This window comes from Struthio camelus, chromosome 8 (genome assembly GCF_040807025.1).
Source record: "Struthio camelus isolate bStrCam1 chromosome 8, bStrCam1.hap1, whole genome shotgun sequence".
Taxonomy (NCBI): domain Eukaryota; kingdom Metazoa; phylum Chordata; class Aves; order Struthioniformes; family Struthionidae; genus Struthio; species Struthio camelus.
This window is the reverse complement of record NC_090949.1, coordinates 15,161,905-15,179,319: the sequence shown is the minus strand read 5'-3', so window position 1 is coordinate 15,179,319 and position 17,415 is coordinate 15,161,905. Positions and strand designations below refer to the sequence as shown.

The window sequence follows — 17,415 nt, the reverse complement described above, 5'->3', positions numbered from 1 at the left end:
GTTATAAGAGCAGAACCCAGAGTTTTTCTGTTAGAGGCACTTTCTTTCTCATAAATCCCTGTTGTACTTTGATCTTCACATCTTAAGGTTTTTAATGAAAGATGATTTGCATTTTTTTTTAATCACAATATAGCTTACAGATTTCAAGCACTGGGTTGATGGATTATGTGAGAAAAAGCTCTAGAATACTAACAGCATGTTACTAAATTTACATTTTCTGTTTTGTTATTAAATTTCATTTTAACAGCAGTCATAGAAGAAAGATTACTTAATATTTGCATGTCTGGTACCTGAAATAGTCTAAACTGAATAGAAATGACAGGTTTTTTTTTTTTTTTGGCTGATGTTCATCCCTATTGGAAAGCAAATGGACACTTTACACTAACATTGCACATGTAACATGAGATGTGGTGCTCTTTGACACTTCATCTCTGCTCTAATACATTTCTCTCCAGGGATGCCTTCATCTTGGATTGAGTTACAAATTGTTTACAGTCCCCCCACAGCTTCTCATTTTCATAACCTCTTGACGCTGCCAGCAAAATCCTCCTTCATGAAGCTCTGCTTTTCAGTTCCTGGAAGTTTGCCTCTGGTTTTCTTCCTCAGTGCAAAGCAAACTACACTTCCTTTCTTGGACTGATACTTGCTATGCCTAGTTCTTACACCCAGCATCTTAGTTCACTCATTCTTCCCTTGACTCCTAGCTTCCTGCCCCTGTCTCTCTCATACAGCCACATCATTCCTGTTTCACCCAAACTTTCCACTTATTCCTGCTGTCTGTTTTCCACTTGGTACATTGTCTTTTCTTTCACATACAAGTACTCTCTAACTCTTGCTGCAGCCTCCCCTGAGGGTGCTGTCTTCCATATGTACTGGCTACCATCTAGTCCGCTCACCCTCAATTTACCCTCTGCTCCATTCTACCCCTCCTTCTTACTGCAAGAACCACTGCCCTGCTCCACTAACCATTCTGATGGACACTTAAGTAATATTCTGCATCAGGAATGAAAGAGTTAAAAAGATGAATATGAAAGGTCTTTAGACAGCTTTTGTTTTCAGTGCACTTGGTATTAATTATTTTTTGCATAAGCTTTAAGGGCTTTCAACCAAAAGGATAGGCATCCTTTTAGTATGCAGAAAATGTGGCATTTACCCTTCCTTTTAGATAAGCAGGCACGTGCACTCCTTTATGTGTGTATAGCAGAAGGATGCTTATTAATACTTTGTTTGCAACTGGTAGGGATAAAACAAACAAAATTAACCTTAACCAGTTTCTGTGGAGACAAAAACTGTGAAAATTTGAGATTTCTAGAACACACTCATACTATATCCTTTTTCTTAGTTTTATATATATCTTTATCTCCAGTAATCAACTCAAACAAAACACGTGGTCTAATCTTATGGTCTTTCTCCTTTTTTCAAATTTGCTTAGTAGTAGTCATTTCAGCAAAATCAGTTTGCTGTTGTTTTGCCAATATTATAAAAGCAACTGTGCATGCAGTCAGTAGGGAAATAGTGTAATAATGTGACATCATTGAATATGGAAAGATGCATAAGGTACTTGCTGTTGAGAAGAAAGACTTCTGGAGATCACTGGGACTTGGGGTGGGTGTTGGGAAAGAATTTATATAATCTCTTCATGAAAAAAATGTAGCAGTTTACATGAAAACAGGCTATGAAAGAAAAGTTTGATCTAAAGCTTTGCAAAGATACCTAGGCAGAGGGCATGTCCACTTAACTATCTGAACTGGATTTCATGTACTGCTATTACAAATCTGATCTATTAATTTTTCCATATACTGCTGTGTAATGGGCTGAGTGTATATTGGTTTTGTGCACTGATTGATAACATAATAGCAAGCAGAAAATTTTATTTCAGTAAGCGCAATAGGATTTCTCAGGCAGAAAATAGGTTGAAGGGAATTCTTAGCTGATCAGAACAAAAAAAATCAACTGCTTCAACAAAGAAGCTCCTAGAGATGGCTGAGTTATTTGTACCTCCCATAAACAAGCAGTAAGCTGTAGTAAACGGGGCATTCGTAAGAGCACAGGCTGATAAGTCTAGCCTTAATTTGCACGGATATATAATACAAAGTGTGTGTAATCTCTGTGCCCCATTTGTATAAAATCTTACCTACAGACGGAAGAAGAAGCTTTTAGCATACTTCAGATCACCCTTACCTAACTTTATGAAAAGCAATACCACCGGAATTTAGGTTTTGTCAGTTCTGGTTACTCTAGTCAAAGAAGGGCAAAGATATGAGTGGGAGAAATAATAAACCAACCCTCTAACCCCCCAACCACGATCCTGAACGGTGGAGAATAACAACATGTAGACAAATAGCTCTTAGGCATACCCTTTCACCTGGTGGGCCAGGAGGACCATCATTGCCTGCAGTACCCTAGAAAGGAAAGGTAATATGTTCAAAGATGAAACCTCTACTTTCTTTAAAAGAAACAGCCTGCAGTCAGACTATACAGTCTACCTAACAATTACCTTCAGACCTGGTTTCCCAGTGGGACCTCTGGGACCTCTTGAGCCTCTCGGACCCTGTCAATTTAACAAACAGATGCGGTTGATGGGTGCTACAACAAATCCAAGTCATCATCATTCTCCATAGTATAGTGGAGGCAATTAATATAGAAATGCTTCTAAATTGCAAAGCAAATTACATACTGTTGGTCCTCGCTGTCCTCTTGGGCCTGGTTTGCCATGTAAACCCTGTAAAGAAAAGTTCATACAAATCATCTTAGCAGGTAACAGCTTTGTGAGATAAAATTTTTCTATTCAAGTGAGGGCAGAGTGCAACTCCGTTATATTTAAATGCTATTTTATCTTTAAGTATCTGCTTTGCATTTTAATTTACAGAAACATGGTCCTTGATAAAACTGATTATCTGAGTTCTCTGAGACTTGTAGCTAAACGGACTATATTTGCCTCAGAGTCAGATTCTGTCATAGGGAGTAGGACATTTTAAACTACCTTAAAATAGCAGTGAAGATGCCATACAACAAGCAGAATCCCTCTGCACTAGTCTAAAGGACCTAGCAGCATTTCCAGGGTAATAGCCTTGAAGACACTGCTTCCAGATTCCCCTGTCCAGATTCCTGGACAGCTCCAGAGGTTAACAGAGAAAAGAAAGGGCAATATTTTCTTTTTCATAAAAGAAATAGGGACTGTAAAACCTACAAGGATGCTGCACACTTGCACAGAGATACAGAAGCTGACAGAATGCTAGCCTTTAATTTTTTGTTCCAAAATATCTCCTAACCACATGCTATAGATTGTTTTCTTTAGGCTTGGCTTTAGGCTAGTATAGCCATGCATTCTAATGCAAGAAAGCTTAAAATTCAGGAGTGTATTCTTCAGATAGAACAAGAAACTTACTGGCTGGTTCTTGCTAATTTCTATGGTAAATGCAACAGCAACAAAAAATCAGCAGAGGTGTTTTTGTATAAAGGTTTATTTGAAAACCTTTCAAATGCACAGGCCTGTTGTTTCTTGAGGGTTTTTGTTTTGTTTTTATATCGATCTTATCTCATTTACCAAATAAAAATGATATATTATTCTTAAAATGCTACTCAGCCTGTGAACTGTTCATGAACAATGACTGTCTTTCCCAGTACCACCGCATGTGGAAGCATAACGCACAATGATATGCCTTCAGGCAATATTAATAATAACAACTGTTTCAGATTAAAAAAAAAAAAAAGGCAGTTAATCTCGTTTTATTGATGTTCAGCATAATACCTAACGCACATGCGGTTTGACAGTACTAATTATATAGTTAGTACCCTAGCTGAATTGAAAGTTATTTGAAGGCCTGATAATGGATCAATGCTTTTATATTTTCATAATTTTAAGTCTGTTCCTTGATGAGTTATCCTCGTTTGTTTTTTAATTTGATACCCTGATTAGCAGTTACGTCTCATTTTCCCCTGAACATTGTGCTTCATTCCTTGCTGCTGTCCCTCATAGCATATCTTTATCTTAGCTAAAATAATACAAGAACAATCTAAATTGCAAATGCAATTAGCTTTCATATGTTACATCTTAAAAAATATGAATTTCTGCTTCTGTTTTCATGTTGCAAAGTAAAATGGATTAAGTGCAATAACGATATACATTACTTCCGTTTGACTTAATGCTACACTGAGCTGCTATCATCTACAAATTCTGATTTATCCTTTCAGTTTTGATAATTTCATCAGCTTTCTAACAACATAATCAGCTATATTTAAGTGAGCTTTAGAGACAACAGTACAGTGACCTTCTTTCCATGCTGTATCTCATGTTTACAGTTTGAATAATATGCATAACAGATTTTCCCTCACCTACCTCAAGTTAATAAAGCAGAAAAAGCTGTCATTTTGCATTAATTTTATAATAGTATGTGTTCTTGTATGGTATATTTTGCATTTTCAAAGCCCAGGCTATAAAAAAGCTTGTGGTAATCAGAATACTTAGGAAATACAAGCTGAGTTTCCTTGAGGGTAATTTGCACAGTAGCATGATAATTCATGGGATACAGGAAAATAGTCCTTGCCAGTTCATTCAGCTACACAGTCAAATCTGATCCTTCAGTAAAGGTGAATTCTTTTCTCTTTTCAAATGTATAATTACAGAATAGCATACCCAGTGAGAAAGTGCCTGAGTTCCTGTATACTTGGGTTAACGCCTTAAAGAATGAAAACCTCTGTCTCAGTATTTTACATAACTGTAGAAGCTCATCTTAAGTGGGAAAAGCCCTATTTTTTATGTTCTTTTGATAACAGCTTGTATCCTTTGGTTTCAGTGACTTCCTTGTAGCACTGTGTTCCACAAAGTTAATTAAGCATCAGGCAGACATGAGTTCTCATACCCTTGCACCTTTCTCTCCATTGGCACCTGGAAATCCTGGGAAACCAGTTGACCCCTACATAAGAAACCAATACAAATATCAGAAAATATCAGTAACAAAGCTGTACTATAGTCAACATTTAATTTACATGTGAAGCACACCTCCAAAGTGATGTGTACTGTACATCACATCTAATTTGCAAGCATGACAGCTCTGATGAATAGCTATAAATTAACTTACCACAATGCCTCAAGTCCTGAATGCAATGCAAAAAACATCAACATATAGAATGGACATTATTTATCATTTTCTTAGATAATAAAGTATTCACTAAATTTGCAGTATTTTTTAGCAAGAGGAAAGAGATCATTAACAGCCCACTAGAAATAACTCTAACTGTATCTAACAAGAAAAACAAGGCTTTACTGTCTAGCTCATAGGATAATAATTCTTTTATAAAATAACTCCATGCAAAGTAACTGTAAAGTAACTGCCATATTAGAACAGTGGTCCTCTATTCATCGCTTTACTGAGTTGTAAATAACTTCGTGTGCTTTACTCACTTTAAGGTGACAAGTAGCCAGTTTCATTTAACTGATAAATGCAATTTGTACATGTGCCTACATGCTTGTCTAGTGAGCAGAATTTATGGGGAGATTATCTACCTTGATTCTATATATAGCAACTGTTTCCAGGTACTATTCCTTTTCTCCCCCCTCCTTCTGCTTAATGCTCACTCTAATCTGAATAGTACTGTTTTCTTTTTTACTTCTGGTGTACAGCTCCAAAGGGAAAGCAGACTTGTCAGCTGCCAATGTGTTAATTTGTTACAAGGGACTTGGGGTCAAAGAGGTGATAGACTTGATAAAATACGCTTTTAAATTACTGGAGATGAAAATCAAAATGTTTGATTTGACCAGCTAGTAAAACAACTGGCCAGACTCTGCATAGACTACCTGCTGTGATAATGCATCTGTATCTGAACATCTTGCTATTAGTATCTTAGTGGCTTAACAACCAATTTCTAAAATGTTAATACCAAAAACTTAAGAGAATTTCTTGTTGTCTTCATTGAAATTTCAATGAATATATTTTTCTTTTTTCTCCTCCTATTTTTTTAAACTTATGTTTGCCTTTTAATAAATCTTACTCAGCACAAATCACTCCAATTATCCATTAACTGGACGGGCTTGGGGACAGTACAACTCAATTGACAGTAATTCTAATGAAAACTTGCCTGATATTCACTGGTGGCAGGAAAAGAATGGGATTTTTTTCTCTTTTTGAAATTCTTCACCATTTATAACTTAAAACATGAATAAAATCTGCATAAATTCTATTCTGTGAAGCCCAAGCACGTTCTTTAGTGGGAAAGAAAACAGACTCAAATGATCAGACATCAATGGGTGTGATTTGGCTGTAAGTATCTTTATAGAGCACTTCTTGCAACTGTGTTAATGAAGACAGATCGGACTGGAGAAAAAAATACAGTGAAAATCATCAGAGAATGTTAGTACTCTAAGAACAACTCTTAGAAGAAAGTTAAAAAAAAGCAAATAACTGACAGTGAAAAGAGCAGTGTGAACCTTCTCAACCGTTCTAGGAGAAGACTTCTTATTTCCTTTACACAGCAAGTACATTTTTCTGCTGTTTTCCTTTTCTCACTCCCTTGTGTTAATCTGAACTGGACTGTGAACACATTTCAAAACAAGCCTTTAAGTGACTTTATGTACTGTAGTTGTCATTACTCTTTCTTGGAAGTTAGAATGATAAATTGGAAGAGCAAACAAGGAATTCAGCTCGAGAACTATTTTCAATTTTAATGTGATGAAAATTTAATGTAATGAAATTCTTGATCAATTGTTTGCTGAAGAATCATTCAATTTTTATTTGAAATGTTACATCGCTTTTGTTCTTAGAACTGAATAATGTGAAACCTCTTTGATCTTAGACTTTTCAAAAGACAGCTCTGATGTAAAGGAGACAAAGAGACACTGGAATCTCAGGCATTTGGGTTAAAAGGTAGAAGCAAAAGATGGTTTTCAAGGTGAATATTCTTCATGAATATTTTCCTTAGATGGTTTTGATACACAGAAAGTTCAGTGAATAAATATTGTTCAGATTGCTCATTCAGTTGACTGAAAATATAGGCTAGAGTCAGAAAAACACTTTGCTTAACCAGCTAGGAAGTTGTATTTTTGCCAAAAATTATAATTTCAAGTTTGAAAATAAAAATAAATCCCAAATTAGAGCAAAGTTGAGGATTTCACTGCCCTGTGATTTTTCAATTGTATAGAAGGGTAGGAGATTCTTTTAATTGCAATGTTTCTCTAGATGACTCACCTTTGAGACAGTCTAAAGATCCAAAGTCTCCCTGATGGCCTCCTCTACACTGGGAAATGTCTGTAGTATGGTGAATTTTTATTATTTTTTCTTTCTTATTAATCTTAGAGAGTTCTTTGAAGTAAGGTTTTTTTTTCTTTTAATATGAATTTAGCATGCCCATTTCCTAAAGCTGTATTAGGGTGATACTTTTAAATATGTGTTTTTCCATTCTAAAAACAGAAATGTTTAAGCCTGCACTTAGACCAAGAAACAGTTACATATTTTCTATTGCAAACAAAACATAAAGGATAGTAGAAGAACAGATGTAGGCACATAAATCAACTAAAAGTTGGGTCACAAGTTTGTCTTAACAGAAAGGGAATACATGACAAAAACTGTAAATGAAAATATGTTTCAAAAAATTATGGCTACTCTTTCTATGCTTTCTATACTGCTTCTAGAAGAAGCAGTAATGAGACAAATGGAATCATTATACTATATGGAAAATTCCCATCCTCATCAGCATCCATTTGGTGGTCAATTTAATGCTCATTCTCTTTCAAATATATCAGCAGATCCTTCTTTTTCAACATCATGTAACATATGCCTGCCTGATGCTGGCACAGAAACACAATTCATGTAAGGTTGGCAAAGGTTCGAAGGCAGTGTATCTAAGCAGAGGGAAGACAGTGCTCCTTAAAAAACCATCCCTTAGGGACGTAACATTTTTAAAGATTTTACTTCAGAATATGATTGTAAAGAAAGAAAACGTGAAGAATGGCCTGTGCTTTGATACCCATAACCTGATCCTCCAGACATACGAATAAAAGAATAATTGCCATTGTGACTAACTTTCCCTAGCATCACGAACAAAAGATTGTTTACCTTTGGACCTTGTCTTCCTGGATATCCTGGCAATCCTGGTACACCAAGCTTACCCTGCAAAAAAATGACAGTATTAAGTTATATTTTATCATACATTTTAGCTGTTTAGCAAACTTCTGTAGAAAACTATTTTTTCCACAACTTAGAGTGATATTTTATGCAATATAATATTTAATGAAATCTATTTCTCCTTTTAACTATTAAACCCCAGAGAAATGGTTAACTACTTTAGTTCTCAAAATCTAAAAAAATCCCATTCCAATGAATGAGTTCAGCAAAGCCAATATCTTAGTGTCTTTTTCTTTCCATAAACTGCAGTGCATTGCTTTGGGGCAAAGGCCACTAAACTGTTAATATCCTCTAATTAACCAGGATGTTACCAGGTTCTAGTGAGAATCAGTTCTTTTACTGTACGATGGCTACTTTGCCTTCCATAGATCTTTCATGAATAAGCATACGAAGAAGCAGCTTTTTCTTGTAGATTTCTAAACTGTTTGAGAATACGGTAAATCATACTCCACTGACTATTTGATATGAATTGATTATCAACAAATATGCCTTGCTATGTTCAGAAAAGACAACAGGATGAACAGTTTGATCAACACTGACATTGCTCATTCCTAGAAATGAAATAATATGCCCCATGGAGTTGGTCTCTTCAGACCTTTAGATGACGAGTGATTGCTCGTCACTTTCAACAGCAGGGGAAAGCAGTTTCAGTCTTTGAGAGATGGGAACTCTGACTATTCTAAACACAATCCATGTTCCAGGCTATCACATTTTGGGGAAGATCTCCATGGAGAAGATATGATTGCAAAATATAACATGGTATTTAGCAGTAAACTTAGATGATGGAAAAGAAGGAGGAGAGACCTCCCGTATGGGAAAGAGAATTTGGCAAAATAAACATGTTTATTGAAAAAATATAGCACATGAATAAAGGGGTTGTGCATTATCATATTCACGTAAGCACATGTCTCCGGCTGAGACCTTATTAAAGAAGAACTACATTTATAAAAACAATTATAATGTTGCCAGTTATGTGCCATACTGACACAAGTGGCATGCTTTAGAGTGACTTAAAAGCTGCGCAGCATGACAGTGCATCAAACTCTGCTAAATTCAGTGAGAGTTTTGTCATTGATTTTTTAATTGAGAAAGGCCCAGCTGCCTAGGTTTTGTGTGTGGGTATAAATGTTTTTTGATAAGCTCCTTTCTTATATGTTCCTCATTCTTTCTGCATCATACTTTGCATACTTTTCATTATTAATTGAATCTAGTTCTACCCTGCTTGGGGAAGAGAGTTCTGCTATCACAGGATCAGTCAAATGTAGAGAACAAGAGACTACTGTTTATTTTCAGTTGACAGAAGAGTAGTACTGACGAGCACAGAAGACTATGACTGCATAAAATAAAGCCAAAGTAAATAACAAAGGGGATGGGACATTGATATCTGCTCTTAAAAGGCACTTCCTTGTGGAGAGATGTAAGAATTAACGAAGATTGTTAGCCTTTGCGCTAAAGTAAATATCACAAGAACCACCGCATAGATTTGTTCTCTGACCCACTGCATCACGGACGAATATCCACAGAAGATGTTTGACTTTTAATGGGCAATAAAAGCAGTAAATAAATGGGAAAACTCTGGATCAAAAATTCCAAACCAGTGTTGCCAGCTGCAGTAATTTTTTCCACATATCTTCCAATATTTAAGGCTTCAAATTCTGGACTTGTGAGACAGAGATTTCCATATATTTCATAATTGAGAAGAAAAGTTTGAAAACATGAACCTGTATTCACATTGTGTAACTTGAACAAGGAGAAGTAAAAATAACTCAAATTCATATTTAAATGCAAACGACTATAAAATCAAGTTCATGTTTAGAGTTTTTTTCTTTGATTTTTATGCAGGTTCTGAGGACTTGAGAAGGAGGGACTATTTTGCAGATGTCCTTGATCAGTTAATTATCATGACAGCAATAAAATTGTTTTGTAAGAGTCCTAATATTCTTACATTTTTGTCAGGTCAGCTATACTGAAAATAACCTTTACCATGATACATACAATCCTCTCTGAAGAATGCACACATGTTGTACGTGAGAATAATACATCCCTTGTTATAAAGATTGTTTTGTTGATCTAGTTAAAATCGAGTTCACTGGCATTCTGATGTAATCTCAACTTGCACTGATGTAGGAGAATAGTCCTAGGTTTCTTTTTGTTATAGGTTATGTGAATCATGGCCTTGTTAACAGCTCAACAGCTTTCAAAATTGCAGGGAACATTAATTCATAAATAATTCCTAATAGTTAAGTACAGCTGAAAAAAAGTCTTTTTTGGAATGAATGAACTGAGCTTTTGGATATGTTCTCTCATAACAGCTTATGAATGACACTGGACTCTAATTGTAACTCTAACCACTTTCTGAACTTCCAGCAATGATATACTTCCAAAAGGCAGTAACTTCTGACAAAAGAGAGTTTGTTCCCAAGTTTGCTGATTACATTTTGTTCTCAGTGGCAAAACTCTTGGCTCTGAACCTTGTTACCTCTTTTTAATAGTACCATACACATAGTTAAGACTTCAATGTATACTTTTAAATACTGTATATAGATAAAATTGAATAATTAATCCTGATGTTAGATGGGATGTTGCTTGGCAAGTACTAATTATTCCTATCTTACAGATAGAGAAACTGAGAAAGAACTGTAAAATGCTTTTTCTGTCCTATTATTTTCAAGACACAGCCAGCATTAAAACCATAGCTAATCAAAAAAATTTAGATGGAAATATTTTCAACAGCATCTTCTCACTTTTTTGAAATATTACATAGATATTTCTGAATCTTACTTTTTGTCTTATTTTATCATTCCTACGCAGCTAACCAAAATGCCACAGCTGAAATCAACTTTCTTTTCTGATGCTATGACCCAGTGAAGTATGCTGCCTGCACAACTATTCCTCAGCCTCCTTTCCCCCTCTATATTAACTCAAGTCATCTCAAGTGTTTTTTGTTGAAATGAGGATTCTACAGAGATTTGTATTTCTCCTATCTTTGTGCTTGCTCTCGCCTGTATTTCATGTCCCCTTACTTTAATCAGTCCTCCCTTTTAACTGTCCCTTTCACTTTTGCCAATCCCATTTTGGATTTTTATTCAGCATATGTTTTCTGTTTTAAACAATCTTTATTTCTCAATTTGCCAGAATATGATTTTGAATATTAATGCACCCTCCAGCAGTATCTTCATCCTTCTTAGTGACCAATTATTTACTTTGCATCATATTTTTCTTAGCTGGTGTGCACGGTATGCAGTTTAGGATAGGGACTTCGCTGCCGTACAGTGCTATGATGACTTTTTGTATGCTTAAAAAGTATATAAAAGTATGATTACCAATTCTTATTTAAATATGAACTCTAGTGGTTTGCCTTAGTAGTGTCTCATAAAAACAACTGTTAGGTAGCTAGAGGGGCATCTTCAAGATCTGTAGGCTTATTATTTTTAGTGAAGATTATGGGCTCCATCTACATTATGAGGCCGTGGTGTGTTTATGTTGGTGTCTGGCTACTGACCTTTTCTCCTGCTGGACCAGCAGCACCTGGGTCCCCAGACGGACCTGCTCGACCTTTTGGACCTTCTGGGCCATCTTCTCCCCGTGGACCTGGCTGGCCAACTTCTCCCTAAAATACATCATGCAACAATTGACTGTGTGCATCTAACAGTGAGTCTATCTACAATTAGTTGAAAATTAAGTTTTCAGGAGAAATAAATGGAGATTAGGAAAATACCACTGCTTAATCAATGCAAATGCAGATAAGTTAGCCACGGAATGCTATTTTTACAGGTTCTAGAGCCCAGTTTCCTTTCCTGAAGAGAGCTGGGTTTGAAAGCTGTCTATTCTTATTTTTCCCTTGTGAAGGCATTCTGAGGGTCTGTATAAGAAAAATGTGTGTTTCTCAGTATTTGTGTGGATCTCATCATCACATTTACACATGTATACAAGTGACAGACGTAGGCCAGCAGCCTCTTGCGAGAAGCTACCTAGAACCTGCACAACACTCTTCAGGAAAGAAGTCAGCCCTCTTTGGTCTAAATAAAGGGCGTTTTGGCAGAGACTTGCAAAATGCTAAGGTCGGAATGGAATCATCTTTATTCTGGTTAAACTAATTTTTCTCAGGCAAATACCGGACATCTAGGAATCTTGAAAAGGAGGTTCTCTAGAAAGAAGCTTACTGAAAAGGAAATCAGAGACTGGCATTCTCTTTCTTTTTACAGCTAGGGATTGCTGATTCGCAAGAATCAGCTCTCTAGCTGAAATCTGTGCATGCTTGGGAACAAAAATAATTATAGGTACTAGCTTTTATTTTATTCTTAGTTTAAATGTATTCATTCACTTAACTGATCCTTTCAAGATAATGACAGCTATTCTTTTTAAGAATATATGGGCAATCAATAAACGCTTACCCGGTCACCTTTAAGGCCCATGTCACCTTTAAATCCTGGAAAACCATCTTCACCCTAAAGAAAACAGAAATGGATAGATCAAGACTTTTAGTATAGGAGAGATTTTCTTCTGCAGATAGAATAAAAAATACTAGATAACCTTAGTGCTACCAATAACAATAATTCATTCACTACAGATCAAAATAATTTGCACAGCTACAGTGAGAACTTGATACATCAGGATATTTTAATATGGCTATTTTACAAAGAGTATATCAGTGCACCATATAAAATGATTGCTTAGCTGGAAAGTTCCTAATAATAGCTGTTTAAAGCTTTTTAAAAGCTGTTTAAAGATAGAGACAAAATAATTCTTAAGTTTTATTATGAATCCCCTTTTAAAGTCCTGGGTTTTTTTTGATTATTCCCCATTTCAATAAGGCCTTCAATCCAATTAATTAAAAAAATTGGGGGCAAATAATTCAGTGTTTTTATTTTCAGTGGTAGAACTTTCCTTTTACTTAATTTTTCTTTTAGACTAGTGCCTTAATATTATCCTGAAAGGAACCAAAGAATTGGCTGGTAATGGCAGTATTCTCTTAACAAAAGAAAAATAAGACAAATATTAATGTTCGTAACTACTAAAAGAAAAATTAGTGTTTATATAGTGGTTGGATGTCTGGCAACACTTAGTCCTGCCTTCTCCTGACCACTCTCATTGGCTGCAGAGCAGCAAAACAGGTGCACATTACTGTGATTCTTAGTGAGAACTACTTTAAATTTACTCTCTAAAAAGTACTGGCAGCTAATTTAGTCTGCACCTTTTAATAGGTCTCCATATTGAAGTATGAGCAGACAGTACTTGGTTAAGTTTTATTTACCCCTAAATGAGTCAGTTCACTGATACAAACAGAAATCTCCAGAGGCAGTACAGTTGTTCAAGACTTGCTCTAGCATAACTGATACCAGCTTTCAGTTCACTTTTTCTCAGTCCAACTTATCATACAACTAGGGCGCCGATGTCCATACCACAAAAGACTACGGATGGTATATTTTTATTTAATGATTAGCTATATATTGGGAGCAAAGCTCTCCTTGTCATGAATGAGCATGTAGTAAAATGTTTCACTGTGATGCTATTTGTTAGTTTTTTGTACACTGAAGTAATATTGGTGATTTGGAACCTAAGTTATACTTGACTGTCAGTCAACCAGCTGATCAAGAGTGACAGCATGCTCTAGATATTACTGGAAAAAAACAAGAAAGGCTTTGTATTTCATCCTCACTTTGAAAGTGGTGTTTGCATCTGGACCCACAAAAGCTTTCTCTTCTCCCTGATCAGCGACAGACAATCGAGAACGCTCGCAAGGCTAAAGCTGCTTTTCCTCTGTTCAATATTTAGAAGTAGTCATGCTGCATGCAATTAATAACCCTAGAAAGGGTGGCAGAATCGTTTCCCAGTGGCAGACAGCTCAAAGTAGCTGATGAGATATTGGTATTAAAAAAAATCCAAACATAAGTAAATCTACTTTTTCAATAGTATTTGTTCATTTAAAAAAAAAAAAAAAAAAAGATGAGGTAGCCCATCATGATTCATTTAAAAATATACTAAAAGAAATCCTTTACAAGTAGGCTTCCTATGTTTTGCAGATGGTAGAAATAAGGTTTATAAGGGCATTTTACATTGCATAAATTAAAATTCCAGGATGGCATTTCTTAAAGTTTAAAGAGAGGTGAAAAAGGTAGAGTGCAGAACATATGAAAAAGCTTTATTTGTGAAAGCTGCTCAGTTATGTCTGTGAATAGTAATAATTATATGAGAGCACCTTACAGAACATCAGCAATGACTGACCATGTGCCAACCACTGACCAAATGGTTGCCAAATGAAATGAAACTCTTTTCACCTTTCCCAGTGAGGTTACAGCTATTGAGATGTACAAAAGGTTGATTTTATTCCATGTAGGAAGAAAAAGTTGAATGCTCTATTTCCTCTTCTGCTCTGAACAAAAAATAAAATAGCTGAAGAGTTATATTCATATCTACAGGTCAGTACAGAGACAGATCTCCTCTGACATCCCTGGAACCATTTCAGATCTACAGAAGTTTTCTTGACTGATCAGTTTGTTTATTCCTGTCTTCTTACAGTGCTTTCCCCAGCATAATAGTATCAGAATGATTTCGATAAAAAAGACCTCTGCAAAACAGACCTTTAAAGCTCTGGAAGAACAATCTATGAAATACCTTGGTGTGACATTTTGAGGTGTTCACGAGCGTTCAGTGTCTTACTATAGCTGTGAGATCAACTCGTAGGACCACAAAAATGCTGTGAAGATTATGCCAATCAGCATTTATTGATATATATCTACATATATATCTATACATATATCTTATTTGCATGCGAACCTTGTATTTTGTCCCAGCTAAATTTTAATTGCTCAGTACGGTACAAGGGAAGGCTGCTTTTTTTGAACTGTCCCATCTCTGCAGGTTTTTTAATATAATCTTAGTGTTTAGCTTAGATTTAATGAATAACCCTAAAAGGAGTACATGGGCTAGACAAACTGTGACTTAGGAAAGCCTGAAAAGGTACAGCAGCTCTTGTATCTGAGCCTAAAAGACAGGTCTCTAGTGCCGAAACCAAGGCTTTTTGGCAAGAATGAGCATTCTGCCTTAGAAATATAGATATACACATACACACACACCAGCCATTAGAGCCATAAGGCCAAATTTTCCTGTGTGATCAGGTGGTGCGAGTGAGAGTGTCTGTAATCTGTCTCATTCTGAGTGCTGAGGAAAGTAGAAGTTCAAGCCAACACTGGCTGCAGTTTCAGCCATTGCAGACCATTAGAAGCCAGTAGAGATTGTAGCAGTTGGTGTTTGCTCTGCTAGGAGGACTTGCTCTATGTAGAGAGGAAATGGTATGAGGGAAAAACAAAACCTTTATTTGTGTTTATATATACGCATTTGATTGGGGCTGTGCATCACTTGGGCAAAGCCAGAGATCTGGGTCACAAATACCTGGAACTTAAAAAGTTATTGGAAGTTTTGGGTACATAAGAAATGCAAAATCTAGCCTATAGCACTATTAAAACAATAAAAATAACACTTGTCACCACAAATCTCTATGATGCAACAAGCTCCTCAGCACCCACTGCAGTATCTATTAACAAGAAAGGGGATGTTTAATTCTCCTGTTCAGAGCACCTTAGGGAGAAGTTATTTACACTGCTGCCAAAAGAATCCAAAAGCATTCTGATAACTGAATATTCTACATTCACTTTGTATCCGTGCTAACAACCATGGAGGTAATTGATCTATGAATTGGGCTTGGTATGTCCTTAAGTTAAGGCAACCCCCCCCGTTATGGGAGAAAACACACTGCAATGAAGGAGACAGAAGAGGTGGCACTGAAAAAAGGAACACAGAAAAGCAGAAAGAAAGTAAATGCAATCATAGATTTACCTTTTCACCTTTGGAGCCTTTGAGACCACGGACACCATCAGCTCCCTAAAGAAAAGAATAAAAAGAATTACCCACTGTATATAATCAGAAGGAGGGGGCTAGAGGGAAGAATCCAGTGATTAAATCTTACCTTTACCCCACGAGGACCTGGATAGCCAATTGGACCCTGAGGACCTGGAGGCCCCTAAAATACATTGGAGAAAAGAACCTTTGTTTGTATAGTAGTTGTTTAACAAGCAGTTCTCTTCTGAGTCAAATCCTTGTTCTTTCACTGTAATGCAGCAGTCTTGTGTGAGACTTCAAAATAACACTAGGTTGATAGACTTTTCAGGCTTTCTACCACTAAGAAAAGTTGCAGTGTCACAAAACATCCTTCAGCCTCACTATGAACTATTTATAGGATTACAAACTTGGTTCTATTTGATTTTCTGGGAAACATCTACTCACAATATAAATAACCTAAAACAATGGTCATTTGGAAATGTAAAATGAACAAGTCGGTACCCATTTCAGTGGTGACTTTAGTGGAGAAAATTTGTATGTTCATTACAATGACGGCAGAAGTCAAAAGTATAGACCAGAATAATGTTAATAATAAAAATCACGGTCTTTTAAAAAGGACATTCCAAAAGTTAAAAGACTCATGGTGCTTAATCAATACAGACTGGTATCTGGATGCTGTTATTTACCATTTGCTGAGGATTTTACAGATGTTTAATTTCTATACTATGCACTCCCTGGCCTGTTTTAAAAAAAAAAAACAAACTATGTGCTCTGTGAGCAGTGGCAGCAAGTAAGCCCGGCAATGTGCAGATTTGTGTCTGACACCGAGTTGCTTGGTTGATTCTCTGATGTCTGAGGTGAATACGTGCCACAATCTTTCCCTAATGGGGGCATGAATAAGGTCTTTTTCCCATTTCCAACTGCCTCTTTTCACAAACCTTTAGGCATTTAATATCGCCGAGAAATTAAATGTTCTATTGAATTTGGCTTGAACTGATCACAGAATTCAAAACGCATGAGGAACAACTGACATACAGGTGCTCATTTACATATACTTTCAAAACGCGTGCTCTTTGTAAGCTTTATTTTCTTAGGAAATCAGGATAAAATTTTCCTAGTGTCTACAGATGATATCACTGTGGACAGATATTAATATGCTGATGTCTGTGGAACTGTACTTTCCAAAATGTCCAAACGATTTCAGTTGCAGTATTAAAGGTGCTATTCTGGATAAATAAGAGTCAGTATTTAGATTTAGGTTAGAGAAAGCTTTAAAGAACCTAAAAAAACGTCAGTGCTTCATTACAACAACAAAAAAAACTTTTTCCTGTCACTGACTTGAGGGTGACCTAAAAAAAGTCCAATGTATATGCATACTTTGGTAACTCTTCTAAAACTGAAGTTCTGAAGAGTCCTAGCAGGTACCCTATACCATGGAATTGTAAAATCAAACCAT

General features: G+C 36.1%; 1 protein-coding gene across 4 annotated transcripts in view; it reads right to left on the bottom strand.

Moving 5' to 3' along the window:
• COL11A1 (collagen type XI alpha 1 chain) overlaps window positions 1-17,415 on the bottom strand; it is a 172,597-nt gene that overhangs the window by 70,047 nt on the left and 85,135 nt on the right. For all 4 annotated transcript variants that reach the window (XM_068952233.1, XM_068952231.1, XM_068952234.1 and 1 more), the window contains 9 exons: window positions 16,087-16,140; window positions 15,957-16,001; window positions 12,515-12,568; window positions 11,623-11,730; window positions 8,052-8,105; window positions 4,863-4,916; window positions 2,678-2,722; window positions 2,498-2,551; window positions 2,358-2,402 (listed from right to left, as the gene is read on the bottom strand). In XM_068952233.1, the coding sequence (XP_068808334.1) occupies window positions 2,358-2,402; window positions 2,498-2,551; window positions 2,678-2,722; window positions 4,863-4,916; window positions 8,052-8,105; window positions 11,623-11,730; window positions 12,515-12,568; window positions 15,957-16,001; window positions 16,087-16,140 (513 nt within the window). The remainder of the gene's footprint in view (window positions 1-2,357; window positions 2,403-2,497; window positions 2,552-2,677; window positions 2,723-4,862; window positions 4,917-8,051; window positions 8,106-11,622; window positions 11,731-12,514; window positions 12,569-15,956; window positions 16,002-16,086; window positions 16,141-17,415) is intronic.